The following is a 13,424-nucleotide window of genomic DNA, read 5'->3' on the forward strand; positions in this document are numbered from 1 at the left end:
TATGAGGAATAAACTACATTCCTAGGATTGTTTGTATTTTACTCAAAAGTCCTATTACGTAATCACACAAATCTTGGTGCACTCTAGCTGAGACAACATTCAGCAAGACTGATTTCACGCTGAGTAGATCAAATGAAAGGTAAGTATTGTCTTTTCTGTCCAGTATCATCTCCAGGATTCCAGCGAGAAAGACCACGAAATCCTTGTAGTTCATGCCTGCAAAGATTGGCAATCAAACCAAGCAGTAACAAGATAAAGAAACCTGAGTTTGCTGCAAGATTCCGCTGGCAGAGCGTTTCAAAATCGTCGCTGATGTCTCTTACGTCCTCAATTGAAGCAACAGTGTCCCTGTAATCATCTTCAAGGAGACGCCACTGAAATATCACTTAAGAAAAGAAACAAAACGCTCATTCGAATCAAACATACTCACCACCCAATGGAGATTGCAGGCGTTGAACCAGTTGTGATTGATCGAGATCACGTCTTCCTGCACAAAATGCGAATGTTTTCTGATCACTGAAAAATCCAAACATCATCGCTACCAGATTGGTTACTTGGTGATACCATCCACTCGGAACAAAGATGATATCGCCTGGATTTTGGATGCACTCCGTCCAACTCGTCTGGCAAAGTTTAAGAAAACAGTCGATACAGCAGGAATTGCAAACAAACCTTGGAAAAATCTGGAAACTCGTCCACCGTTCCATAAATATCATACACGGTGTTCTTTTTGTGCCTAGAAAGGTGAAACAAAACAAGGAGATCAAAGCGGTGAAAAAAAGCATCGAAACTTTTCACCTGTCAAACAAAAATGGAGTTTGCTCCGGTGGCAAGAGATGCCAGAGTTTTCTTCCACACACATTTCCAGACCAGCTATAAGACCTGAAAACGTCGGCGTGCAATGGAGTCCATGTACCTTCACAAATATCACTTGAGAAATCTCCAGAGAAAAAATTAGACTAGCTTTTTACCTGCTGGTCCCATATAGACGAAACGATAGTCGGAAGAAGGCACGGTATCGCCGGAGCTATGCCAGGAGTTTGAGTCTAGAAATTGGTTGAGCCAATCGTCAGAGAAAAAGATCGGAGTTTCATAAGCGCCATAGTCTGGAAACTCCTGCTCCAATCGAAACTTGGTAAGTTCTTCTAGCTAAAAAGAAGAACCAAAGCTCACCTTCACAAAATGCCAATCCTTGAGATAGAGCAACGCTCGGCGCTCAGGATCGTCGCTCTTCCAATGCTCCACAAACTCAGACACCGTCATCTCCAAACGCTTCTGGTCCGTGAATTCTCTCTCGCCACAGTGTGCAACCTGGAGGAGCTTAATCGATTCCCAATGGAAGAAATTCCATTTCTCTTCCAGTGAAAAGTACCTGGATCTTGGAGCCGCCAAAGTTGCGAGCAAGAAACTCGAGGTCGGGTTTGCCATGGTCGTCCACCCAGTCCCTAGATGCCCGCCAGTGCTCCATCAATCCCGTGACAAGCACGGGCTTGTTAGGCAGGAGATAGCACCCGCGGAATTCCTGGTAGCTCAAGCTCGTCCCATCTTCCACGGGCACACACCCCCCTACATTGATTCTTCCCATAAACCCTAGAACTTTTAGATTCAAGAATATTCTTAAAACATAATAAACCCGAATATGCTCATAGATTTGAATTTTAGCTCCTCTCTCTCTCTCTCTCTCTCTCTCTAATGGAAACGCTTTTATATACTATACCTGGCTATGGCGCTCGCGCTAGCTAGAGCTATAGGCTTGCCTCCTCAAAACAGTGATGGGCAGCCTCACTGTGTGTCCGAGATCGCCCACCAGCCTCATCTCTCCAAAACTAAACTCCTCGGACGAGTCCCTGGCCCGGACTAGAATGCCCAGCGACACCGATCGCCCGGGATCCACCGCAAACGCGGACGGCTTAACGCTCACCGCCACGCCCGCCGGGTTGGTCACCACCACGCGGTACTTCTCCGTCTTGGCCCCGACGCTGGTGGCGGTCCTTGGAACGCGCCTCTCGCCGCCCAAGCTGGAGATGGTTATCGATGGTAAGTTGAGGTCCGACATTAGCCCCGCCGGCTGCGAGCACCGCTCCCTCGTCGCGTTGAAGATGGCGGTGGCGTTCACGCCGGGAACCGCGCACAAGAACTTGATATAGTCACCGTATCCTGTGCATGGATGGGATGAATTATCGATCGAGTGATCTTTGAGCCACGAACACGAAGGACCTACCTGCGTCGAAGACGAGGCCCGGATCCAGCGCGGCCTTTGGATTGATGGCTCCGTGGCCGTAGTCGAACGGGGTGGCGCTCTCGAGGTCCGACGACGCAGAGCTCGAAGGCTTGCTCCCGTTGTTCCTCGTGCTTGTGGCGTTTGATCCTCTCGAGCCCCCTGCCGCGTTAACGTGCTGCGCGAGCAGCGGACTCCCGCGGTTGTCCGTGGTGGAAGCGGTGGTCATCATCGCCGAGGCGATCACCGCGGGGCTCCGGCCGGGGAACTCCTTCTTGAGCAGCGCCGCGATGCCTGCTACGTGCGGGCTCGCCATGCTCGTCCCGGAAACAAGAGCGAAGTTCTTCCCTGGCATGGACATGGATCTTTGTCAACTTTTCTCTCTGCATAGATCCATACCTTGGAAGTTTGGCTCGTCCGTTCCACTGGGAGTCCAGGCTCCCCAGATGAGCGATCCGGGGGCGAGGATGTTTGGCTTGAGAACGTCGGCGTCCTGGAACGCGAAGTTCCTCACGTCGGGGCCGCGAGACGAGTAGAGAGCAACCTGTGGAGCCGAGCTGTTGAACACCGCCTCTTGTCCATTCCCGATCTTGGCCGTGGCATTGAAACTCGCAGCCTTTCCATTCGCTGCCCGGGTGGTGGACGAGTTGTAGTAGCGTAGAAGCTCCTGTGCAAAGAACGAGTTTGCTATCAGGAACTTAAAGAATCTAGCTATGGAGCTTCTTACCTCCGAGCTCTCGGAAGTTGTGATGACGATCCCGGGAACCGAGATTGGAACCGGCTCAAACTTGCTCCCGGCCAAGTCCGACTCCACAACCAGGACGAATCCCACGGCGCTGAGGTTGGCGACGGTGGCGGCGACTTGGTGGACGGTGGCACCACCGAAGATAAAGCTGAAGGAGAAGGTGCATATCAGTACCTTTCCCTTGACAAGCTGGGCGTTGAAAAGGCTCGGGTCCTGGCAATCGTTGGGACTGAAGAAATAGTTTGAGCTGTTTCCAACCGCGTCCTTGGCGAGGATCATGCTGTACGTGCTGCTTCCTGGAGTTGGAGCTGGATTGAAAAATGACACAGCAAAAGGAAAGTGTTTAGTTTCGAAAAATTTGGGAAGTAAGATCATGAAAAGTTTGTTTTGGAATCATGGAAAGTTTAGATCATGAAAAGTTTCGAATAAGTACGAACTTACGAGCGAGACCAACACCGGGGAGAGTTTTAGCGTTGCCGAGGCTGATATAGTTTGGATAGCTCCGGTCGTCGAGTCCTGCGGCCACGGTGGCGATCCAGGGGCTGAAAGAGACGATGGTCCGAGGATACGGCCCTCCATTCCCAGCCGCCTGAGCAACAAAGACGCCTTGTTTCACTGCTGCCAGGATAGCCATGTCGAAAACGTTGAGAAAAGTGGCACTGCTGCTGCTGGGAGGACTGTTGGGACCAACGGAGAGATTTAAAACGTCCACTCCATCCTCTACGGCCTGTGTGAAGTTCCCGAGAGAAGAACAATAAGTTTGTGAAAAGATTTGCGAAAGTTTCGCTTGCTTGCCTTGTCTATGGCTGCCACAACGTCTGCTACGAATCCTCCAAATTGCCTATACAGCGCCTTGTACACTGCTATCCTGCTCAAAGAAGCTTTCAGTACGTAATAAAGAGAAATGTTCACCAGGAAAAAATATCCCTGTCCAAGCTCACCTTGCTCGTGGTGCCATACCACTCGCTTTCCCGTAGCTGTACCCGTTTATCGTCACAGGGACGTTGTAATTTCCAGCTGCGATTGATGCAGTGTGGCTGTAAAAAACGTAAAAAGGAAAAACAAATTACATTTTTCTCCAGAAAAATACGTTTTTGGAAGTGGAAGCTCGAGCTTACGATCCATGGCCATCGCCGTCGAGAGGAGAATCGAAGTCCACAGACGCGTTGAAGTTGCCGGAAGCCGTGGCGGCAGCGGCAAAGTGTCGAGCTCCAACGATCTTGCCATTGCAAAACGAGGCCACCTCGCAAGAGCCTCGAAAGCTTTTCAAGCCGCTCGACGTGTTGGAGGAGGAGTTGGAAGCGAAAGCTTGCCCCGAGAAACTTGGATGCGTGGGATCAATGCCAGTGTCGATGATCCCCACAACGATCCCGTCACCCGCATTGCCGGCGCCACCCTGCTGCGACCACACTCCGGTCGGGAGTCCCAGGAAATCGGGGGTGTGTGTCGTGAGCTTGCTCACTCTCCAATCTTTTTGGACGAGCATCACTCCCGGGGCTGACTTGAGTGTGTCTGCCTTCAAGAGCAAGAAATCGAGTCAAGTTCGAGAGTTTGTTCTTCATTTTCTTGAGAAGTTGAAAAAAAAAAGCGAACAACAACTTACCTGGTGATCTTGGAGTTTCACGGCGAAGCCATTGATCAAGTGGTGGTAGCTGTAGAGCTTCTGGTAGCCGGCGCCGCTGCTAGCGAAAGTTTCTTGCAAGAACTTGTCGTGCTGCTGGACGAGACGAGATTTGTAGAGCTCCACTGTGTTCTTCGTGGAGCTGGATATCATAACATCGATCACGAAAGAATTACACGAACGTTTCTTCTCTTTCACTCACCTGGATTTGCCGATTCCGATGTCCACCTCCTCCGCTCCAAACGCCTCCGCGTAGCTGGACACTGGATCCCCTTCCATGATCACCATGTACACTTCTCCATTCGAAGGGAAAGCCAGGAGCTCCAGCAGGAGCGACAATGCAAGCAGCATTCCTGTGACGATCAATGCCATGGTTGTGGCGAGGACGAACGAAGGGATCGAATCGACTCGTGGGCGATCCTGGACGGATCAAACCCAGGGTGCCCACATCCCCCGACTCCACACAAGTGACAGTTCTGCCACGACCCACGAGCATTCATGAAGCGCCCAACGGCGCCATTTAGCTCGCGAGAAGCGAAGAAGAGAAAAAAAGGAGCTGAGAGGAGGACCCAAGAACACGACGAGGGGCCGACAAGAAAGAACAATGCGCGAGCAATCCCAGAGACAGCTTCTTTTTTTCTCCTTTCTATTATTTTCAGTCAGTGAGAAGAACCATGAGCATGAATTTATGAACGCTGTGACACTGGAGTTGGATCAAACTTCCCAGCTACCTAGGGCTCTTGCCTTAAAGGAGCCGTTGATCGAAACACCAGATTCCAAAACCGACACAAATTCACCTCTTCCATTCCTAGCTAGAAGCTCTGTTTCTTATATACCGCCATAGAGAAGAAAACAAAGAAAAAAAAAAAAGATTTCTTTACCTGTGCTGCTGTTCGCATTGGAAGATGATTGTTTTCCATTATAGTTTTCCATCCAATCCAAGATGGACACTGGAGAGAGAGAAGGGGAGCTTTGTTCTACCACATGATTACAGAGCGATCAAAGGAGGAGGAGAAAAAACACTTGGGCTGTACGCGATCGATGTTGCCATGGCCGACAAGGGACCCGAGCATTGAATGAAGTGCCCAGCCATGATTGATCTCATTCCATCCATCCATTCGTTTGTGCCCGGGGAATGAAAATCATAAAAGAAGCTGGTTACAGAGTTCACGCATACTCTGCGGTGAGCATTCGCTCTTCCGTACACGTTGTAAGTTGGATGTTCTTCCGGAGTTCACGCAGTCCGTACGCGTGGGTAACTTGGAGGGAAGTGGGCGGTGGGGCGCGAGTGAGATTTTTAAGATGGTTTGTCGCTGTCCTGGCCTGACAGGCTTTGTTGTTGGCGGTGTGGGGCGTCATTTCGCTCATGGGGACTTGACCAGAATCACATGGAGCGTTTCGTTTCGCTCTGGCACTTGACTCGGAGGATCGAATTCAATTCATTTCGATCGAGGTCGCTCTGATTTGCATCTGCAGCTGGAATCTCCCCAAAAGAAAAAGAAAAGGAGAAGAGCTTGTGTTTCCGTACTATAAGTGTCCGATAGAGAGTTTGCGCATGAAGTTCGATGTCTGTTTATTTCCGGATAGCATTCAATCCATCCACGATCATGGCACAGGAGGCTGAATCAAATCCCGGCACTGCTGCTGGTTGTTTGGCTAGTCCAAGAATTAAAGCTACCTAAACACCGGCCGACTTGTTCTCTCTCTAGCAGGAAAAGGTGGTGGCCAATAAATTGCGGACACCATCAGCCGTGACGAACAGTTGGAAAGGATGAGATGATCGATCCTTACAATCTATCTATATGCTGTTTTGATAGTCTCGCGGTGCCATGGATGAGGCTGGTGGATGCAAAATGAATGAATGATGAATCAAATCCAATTCGCCCACCAACGGAACGGATCGTCTGTTCATGTCCGGAAAAGGAGAAAGATCCAGCGCTTTGACAACTTCGTTTCCTGGTGACCTCTTCCCGAAAGAGAGAAAGAAAAAGATAGCGGTCCCGACAGTCGAGGTCAAGCATCTCTTTCGATATGTTGGATCATCATGCCATAGAATCTCTCCGTCCGTACGAGTGCCGTATGCGAGCGCTGGCCATGGCTGGGCTGGCAGCCTTTGTTCTGTAGATTTTGAGAAGACTTCGCTGGCGAGCACCCTGTGGATTTGAAAATTTGGATGGACGGCGGCGATCTGTTCACGGTTTTACAGCCGTTGATGTTTCCTACCATGCTCTGCCCTAAAATATCCCTGCGGGTGGAGATCGCTGGAGGAGAATGCCCGGCTGAGGCATTTTGGCGACCAGGACGATGGTGAGCATTTCGAGACTGGACGTTTTTATTTTCTGATGTTGTCTTTCTGGGTGGCGGTTTTGTTCCTCCAGGCTTCGATGTTCAAGCTCTCTACTAGTAAGTAGAAGAAATCCCATTTCTTTCACGTACATTGCCTGACACGATGTTTCCATGGTTTTCTCAGCTTTCCAAAACCGGCTGGACAGGGAAAGGCACGATGAAGCTAGCCGAGGGAAGATCATCAGGTGAAAAAACTTTGGAAGCTATCCTGTTTTTAATCTTTGTTTTGTGCAGTTTTCTCAAAGAAGATCAACGATGTGCGATCGGGCACAAAATGGAAGAACCTCCATATCAGTATCCTGTGGTTTGTTCTTGTAGCTTTGGAGCACTCGCGTAAGATCTTTCATGTTTCTTTCTCTGTGTCTGTCTGTAGATAAATGAAGAGGATAAATTCCTTAAGCAAGAACGAATGCGAGAAGCATACGACTATGTGAGTTTTGACGTATCGAGTTTTTCTTGTCATCTTTTGTCCAGTGAAAATTTTTATCAGGTGTCCAACGATGATGTGTGGGTCAGTGAGCCTCCCGATCCCGTGGAAGAAGTTAAGCGCGAGCGTGAAATGCTTCGCAAAGTCGTCCAGGACTCTCCCGAGTTGCGGGATCTTAAAGCCAAGCTCCATCTTGCTCAAATGAACATGGAAAGGCAGCGACAGGTTGATAAACTATTTTCTCTTGTTTTCATGTCACTGTGGCTATTGCAGCTTGAAGAGAAGAAGCTTGTAGAGATGGAAGAAGCGTCTCGAAATAAGAAATTCCAAGAGTTAATGTTGGAACAGCTTGACCAAGCTGAGAGGCGTGAGCAAGAGCGTTTATGCAAGATCCAGAGAGACAAAGTAAGAAGAGCCGAGGTCTTATTGCGAGTTTGCATTCTTTTCTTTCGATTCTGGCAGATGGAGACTGTGATCACGATGAAGGAGCAACTACAAAAGAAAGAACTTGAGAAGGAGCGGGCTTGGGAGCGGAGGATCGAGGAGCAGAAAGAAATGGACAAGGTTGGCTCATGACAATAGTAGAACTTTTTTCTAACCGTGTGGCTTTTGATATTTCAGTTGATTATGAAGCTAAACGCCGAGCGTGAGGAGGAGGCAGCATCTAAAAAGTAAGGCATTCAAGGTCTCCATAAAACAGGTTTCTTACATTCTTCGTTCCATACAGGAAGAAACAAACAGAAGCTATGAGCTTTGTGCATAAATATCTAGAGACTCGAGAACAAGAAAAAGAAAACAAGGTACAAAGATGTTTATCTTAGAGGATTCTCATTTGATCCGCATTCCAGGCGAAGAAAATGAAGCAGGAGGAAGAAGAAATGCTCCGATACCGAGCATTACAGGACCAACGAGCAGCAGAAAAAGCCGAAAAGGAGAGAGAAAAGAAGGAGCGCGAAGAAAAGTGAGCATGCGGTCTGGTTTTTGAAAAACTTGGTCGAGTTTTACGTTGCCAGGATCCACGCAATTCTGTCCGCTGGAAAAGAAGAAGAGGCTCGCCAAAGGGATGACTTTGAGAAGATGCTCAACGATCTCTACTTTGAAGAGGCCGAAGAGCGCTACAGGAAGAACGCCGAGCAAGAGAGGATCCGGGTACCAAAAGACTGTTCCTCCATGGCTTTGAGGATTGCAACTTCCCTTGTCTACAGAGAGAGCAAGTCCGAGAAAATCTCAAGGCTTCGAATGAGCACGACCATTTCCTGAAGGAGCAGCGCAAGCTCAAAGAAAAAGCCGAGAGGGAGGCCTTCCACAAGAAGATGATGGATCAAATGGCCGAGGTAATAGTTTCTCCTTTTGTCTCAATGATCTTCGGCTTTCTCTTTCTCAGGAGCACAAGATCGAGCAAATGAACGCTCAAAAACGAAGGATGAAGATGGAAGAGTTCAAGAGGGAGATCAGTAAGTTGTGGGAGGATAAAAAGTCCATGTTCCACGGACAGGTACTTCTGATCTCTCAAAACTCTCAATTCTCGTTTCGTTTTAGGTGGACGAGGCCAAAGAATTCCGGAAGAAAGAAGAAGAGATGCAAGCCAAGAGAAAAGAGGTGATAGAGGAGGAGCGACGCAAGCTCTTGGCGACTCAAGGAAGAAAGTTAGCCCATTTCCTTCCAAAGCACACGCTAGAAAGCGAGGAAGACTATAAAATCGTTGGAATTCCACCACCACCACAGCGGGAAAAGGTATACCTCCATCTCTCCTTTTCTTCTTCTCGTTTGAGCTCTTACACAGTTTTTTTTCTCGCGTGTAGAGGAGATAGAGCGAGCGAGCAATGTATTGTTATAAAAATAATCCATCGTGGAGTTTAGGGTTTTAGGAGGGCAAATGGCGGCTGCGTCCGCCAAGCGCGGCGCCGAGGATGATCTCGCGTCGCCATCGCTCAAGCAGGCCAAGATTTCCGAGACGCTAGCGCCGGCGGCGATCGAGCGGGGTTGCATTCACGAAATCGCGTATCCGGATGGATTCCAGGCTTCAGGTGAGAAGCGTGACGCTCCCGCGAAGCCTGCCAAGGAGTATCCCTTCACGCTCGACGCTTTCCAGCGTGAGGCGATTGCGGCATTGGAAGCTGGAGAATCAGTCATGGTATGCTAGCAAGAATTTTGGATTTGGAGCTTTGGTTTGAATTTTTTTTTCTCGGCAAGGTCTCGGCACACACGTCGGCAGGCAAGACTGTGGTCGCGGAGTATGCGATTGCCATGGCTCTAAGAGATCAGCAGCGTGTGCTTTACACATCTCCTATCAAGGCGCTGAGCAACCAAAAGTTTCGAGAGCTCGCGGAGGAGTTTTCGGACGTGGGGCTGATGACTGGTGACGTTACAATCTCCCCCAATGCGTCTTGCTTGGTAAATGTTTCCTCAGCTTGGATAGCTCGCTATGATGATTCTCATTTATGATAGGAAGATCAGAAGTGCTCCAATGGAGCGCTCATGATGCTTTTACGAGAATTCTGATGCGACTTTCTTTCTTGACTAGATGCCATATTCAATACTTCCGTTGGCTTGAAACTTACATAGTGGTCATTATATTCTGCAGGTCATGACTACCGAGATTTTGCGGAGCATGCAGTATCGAGGGTCAGAAGTCATGAGAGAAGTTGCGTGGATAATTTTTGACGAAGTTCACTACATGAGAGACCGGGAACGAGGAGTGGTGTGGGAAGAAAGCATTGTCATGGCTCCTAAGAACGCCCGTTTTGTTTTTCTATCAGCGACGGTGCCAAATGCTAAAGAATTCGCTGACTGGGTTGCAAAGGTACAGTCCTCACGCTTTGAATTTGGCAGAATGTGCTGATGTATTACTGCTTCACAGGTTCATCAACAACCTTGTCACATCGTGTATACTGACTTCAGACCAACGCCTCTACAACACTATATTTTTCCCGCCGGTGGGGATGGTTTGTATCTTGTCGTCGATGAGCAAGGTACGTTTCGAGAGGACAGTTTCTCGAAAGCAGTGAACGCAGTTGCAATTGCCGATCCAAAGAAGGACGGAAAATGGCAAAAGCGAAAAGAAGAAGGAAAGGACGAACCAAGTGACATCTGGAAGATTGTGAAAATGATTATTGCACGGCAATATGATCCAGTAATAGTGTTCAGTTTTAGCAAGAGGGATTGCGAGCATCTTGCAATGCAGGTGATTTTCTTTCTCCTCGCTGATGTGTTTGTCTAACCGTTGCTTGCAGATGTCAAAAATGGACCTTAACTCAGAAGATGAAAAGAAACTTGTTGAAGGCATATTTCGAAATGCCATGGACTCTTTATCTGAAGACGATAAAAAGCTTCCTCAGGTTAGATCGATTCTTGTGTATAAAACGATATACTTAACTATCTTTGCAGGTCTCTCTGGCCCTGCCTTACTTGAAGCGCGGAATCGGAGTGCATCACTCGGGCCTGTTGCCCATTCTTAAAGAAGTTATTGAGATATTATTTCAAGAAGGGCTCGTAAAGGTATATTTGTACAGCGTTTCGTTTCTTCCTAAGTTGTTGGATGTTGCAGTGCCTGTTTGCTACAGAGACATTCAGTATTGGACTGAATATGCCTGCCAAGACAGTCGTGTTCACGAACGTTCGCAAGTTTGATGGTGACAAGTTTCGCTGGATAACCAGCGGCGAATATATTCAAATGAGTGGACGCGCAGGGCGTAGAGGGCTTGACAATTTTGGCGTATGTATTTTTATGCTAGATGAGAAGCTAGAACCAGCTGTTGCGAAGCAGATAGTGAAGGGCACTGCCGATCCACTGAATAGGTAATGGTGGATTTTCATGTTACGGCTTCTGTACTCATGGCTGTCTCTTCTTTCAGTGCTTTTCATCTCAGCTATAATATGATATTAAATCAGATGCGCTGTGAAGAGAGTAACCCAGAAGACTTACTTCGCCAGTCCTTTCACCAATTTCAGTCTGATCGAAGCTTACCAATCCTTGAGGTATAAATTCCACTCCTTTTGAAATGATCCCGCGCTATAATAGTCTGAATGCAGCAACGCGTGAAGAATCTGGAAGAAGAAAGAGCTTCTGTTCTTATTGAAGAAGAGGAGAAGCTAGCAGAATACTACTCATCGGTCAATCAGTTGAGGAAAATAAAGAATCAGATACGGGAGATTATACTCGCTCCTCGATCTTGTCTTCCGTTTCTTCAACCTGGGCGTCTAGTGCGGATATTCAGATCTGCTGATGCAGTGGAGCAACAGAATAGCGTACTAATGGAGCAAGATCCTGCTGTATGGGGCGTTATTATCAACTTTGAGAAGGCTCAGTCAAAGGACTCAGATGAAGGTAAGCCGAATGGCGCAGTACGTGTACTTACTTTTTCTACAGATGATCCTTTCGAATCAAAGCCGCGAAAGCACTTGAAATACGTGGTGGACGTGCTGGTGAACTGCGTAACTGAGAAAGAAGGGGACAGACCGAAGGTGGCACGTCCTGTATCTCTGGATGAGGATGGGCAACCTTTAGTTACAGCATTTCCTTTGTCTCAAGTAAGTAATCTCTTATCGGTACTTGGTTTTTGTTCTTACCATCTATATTAGGTGGAGAGCCTTAGTGCCGTTCGGATTCGTATTCCAAGAGATTTGCGTCCAGCGGAAGCGAGAGAGCAGACCTTGAGGACCGTACTGGAAGTACTGAAAAGGTTTCCCGACGGATTGCAGCTTTTAGATCCCGAGGATGATATGAAGGTGAGACTCTTCGTTTGAAGCATGAGTGAGCTTTTGGTGCACAGGTGGAAAGCAGCGATTACAAGAAGTTGGTGCGACGAGTGGAAGCACTGGAAACTCTGATAGCAAAACATCCAGTTGCAAAATCTCCAACTCTAAATGAACGATTGAGGCTGCTCCAGAAGAAGGAAGATCTAGCCGAGACCATTCGTGTAGCGCGGAAGGAAGTGCGTGCTGCGTCCGCTCTAATATTCAAGGACGAACTAAAAGCGCGTCGAAGAGTTTTACGTCGTTTAAGGTACTTGGTTTTTTCTCAAGTCCACAGTGACTGATTTTTCTTTGTCCCGCAGTTATGCCACCAGGGACGACGTTGTGCAACTCAAGGGGCTCGTGGCCTGCGAGATAAGCAGCGCGGACGAGCTCATTGTCACGGAACTGATATTCAATGGTGTTTTCAAGGACGTCACAGCAGAGCAAGCTGCCGCGCTATTGTCATGCTTCGTGTGGCAAGAGAAGACGAAAATGGCGAAGCCGCTGTCTCAAGAACTTGCTGGACTGTTTTCGCAGCTCCAGGACACAGCCAGGCAAGTTGGAAAACTCCAAGTGGAATGCAAGGTAGTGTTCTTTCTCTTTTTCTTTGTTTTCTGCCACTAGAGCAAGATCGTTTTTACAGGTTCCAGTCGATGTGGAGGAATACGTGAATTCGTTTCGGCCGGATATAATGGAGGGAGTCCATGCCTGGTGCACCGGAAAGAGCTTTCTGGAGGTGTTGAAAGTGGCGGAGGTGTTTGAAGGGAGCTTGATCCGGGCGCTTAGAAGGCTAGAGGAGCTTGTCCAGCAACTGGTCACAGCCTCGAAAGCCATTGGAGAGGCAGACATGGAGGCCAAGTTCCAGGACGCAAGCACCAAGATGAAAAGAGACATTGTGTTTGCGGCGTCTCTATACCTATGAATCACATTTTTGTACATTAAATCTTTGTACATAATCTTCTATTAGTGTCAATGTTGAAAAATGTCTACGTGGCAAACAGCTGTGCCCTTATTAGGGCGAGATACGTATGTGTGCGCCCTATCCCACATGCGAAGGCGCAGAATTGTGCCCAGGCTGGAGTATATAAAAGAGGGTTGGGCAACGAAAAATTCATACCTTTCTCGGCCTTTTGGCTAAGATCAAGTGTAGTATCTGTTCTTATCAGTTTAATAGCTGATATGGGGCCACGTGCCCCAACGCTATTAACCTAATTTTTTGTGGGAGGGGGGCCACCGGTAGCTTGCTACCCGGCCCTCCACGTGTCGCTTTGGCCTTACACTATCGCCTTAGCCTGGCACAACCCAACCCCAAATGTAAACCCAAGAAGCA

General features: G+C 48.3%; 4 protein-coding genes and 1 non-coding gene across 9 annotated transcripts; 3 read left to right on the top strand and 2 right to left on the bottom strand.

Moving 5' to 3' along the window:
• LOC9637818 (jmjC domain-containing protein 4) lies at positions 1–1,621 on the bottom strand. Of its 5 annotated transcripts, none has more exons than XM_002975084.2 (9): positions 1,373–1,621; positions 1,174–1,311; positions 972–1,116; positions 799–916; positions 673–736; positions 543–623; positions 431–487; positions 263–374; positions 1–216 (listed from the first exon to the last, which is right to left on the bottom strand). In XM_002975084.2, the coding sequence occupies exons 1-9, from the start codon at positions 1,583–1,585 to the stop codon at positions 14–16; spliced, it is 1,131 nt and encodes a 376-aa protein (XP_002975130.2). In that variant the 5' UTR covers positions 1,586–1,621; the 3' UTR covers positions 1–13. The 5 variants fall into 5 exon arrangements, 3 of the variants coding, with proteins under 3 accessions (XP_002975130.2, XP_024535701.1, XP_024535703.1); XM_024679933.1 differs by having other exon boundaries at positions 1,174–1,320; XR_002992937.1 differs by having other exon boundaries at positions 102–202; positions 263–358; positions 1,174–1,320.
• A 9-nt stretch (positions 1,622–1,630) lies between these two features.
• Positions 1,631–5,423, bottom strand: LOC9628799 (subtilisin-like protease SBT2.5). The gene is made up of 10 exons (XM_024679932.1): positions 4,787–5,423; positions 4,567–4,726; positions 4,082–4,479; positions 3,905–4,000; positions 3,759–3,831; positions 3,405–3,690; positions 2,946–3,271; positions 2,618–2,885; positions 2,222–2,566; positions 1,631–2,157 (listed from the first exon to the last, which is right to left on the bottom strand). The coding sequence occupies exons 1-10, from the start codon at positions 4,954–4,956 to the stop codon at positions 1,736–1,738; spliced, it is 2,544 nt and encodes an 847-aa protein (XP_024535700.1). The 5' UTR covers positions 4,957–5,423; the 3' UTR covers positions 1,631–1,735.
• A 2,315-nt stretch (positions 5,424–7,738) lies between these two features.
• LOC112348046 (meiosis-specific nuclear structural protein 1-like) lies at positions 7,739–8,924 on the top strand. The gene is made up of 8 exons (XM_024679991.1): positions 7,739–7,762; positions 7,820–7,921; positions 7,979–8,028; positions 8,085–8,157; positions 8,206–8,318; positions 8,371–8,691; positions 8,742–8,852; positions 8,897–8,924. Exons 2-6 carry the CDS (start codon positions 7,820–7,822, stop codon positions 8,615–8,617), a joined length of 585 nt encoding a protein of 194 aa, XP_024535759.1. The 5' UTR covers positions 7,739–7,762; the 3' UTR covers positions 8,618–8,691; positions 8,742–8,852; positions 8,897–8,924.
• Positions 8,925–8,978: 54 nt separating this feature from the next.
• On the top strand, positions 8,979–13,067 carry LOC9628800 (DExH-box ATP-dependent RNA helicase DExH9). The gene is made up of 15 exons (XM_024679973.1): positions 8,979–9,091; positions 9,160–9,491; positions 9,551–9,751; positions 9,942–10,160; positions 10,218–10,541; positions 10,591–10,695; positions 10,745–10,855; positions 10,905–11,155; positions 11,212–11,335; positions 11,390–11,684; positions 11,727–11,887; positions 11,939–12,085; positions 12,130–12,362; positions 12,415–12,679; positions 12,738–13,067. Exons 2-15 carry the CDS (start codon positions 9,234–9,236, stop codon positions 13,014–13,016), a joined length of 2,973 nt encoding a protein of 990 aa, XP_024535741.1. The 5' UTR covers positions 8,979–9,091; positions 9,160–9,233; the 3' UTR covers positions 13,017–13,067.
• Positions 13,068–13,207: 140 nt separating this feature from the next.
• LOC112348116 lies at positions 13,208–13,400 on the top strand. The gene has a single exon (XR_002992959.1). It is a non-coding gene; the product is annotated as a U2 spliceosomal RNA (small nuclear RNA).
• The last annotated feature ends 24 nt before the right edge of the window (positions 13,401–13,424 follow it).

The sequence above is a fragment of the Selaginella moellendorffii genome, unplaced genomic scaffold (assembly GCF_000143415.4).
Source record: "Selaginella moellendorffii unplaced genomic scaffold, v1.0 SELMOscaffold_26, whole genome shotgun sequence".
Taxonomy (NCBI): domain Eukaryota; kingdom Viridiplantae; phylum Streptophyta; class Lycopodiopsida; order Selaginellales; family Selaginellaceae; genus Selaginella; species Selaginella moellendorffii.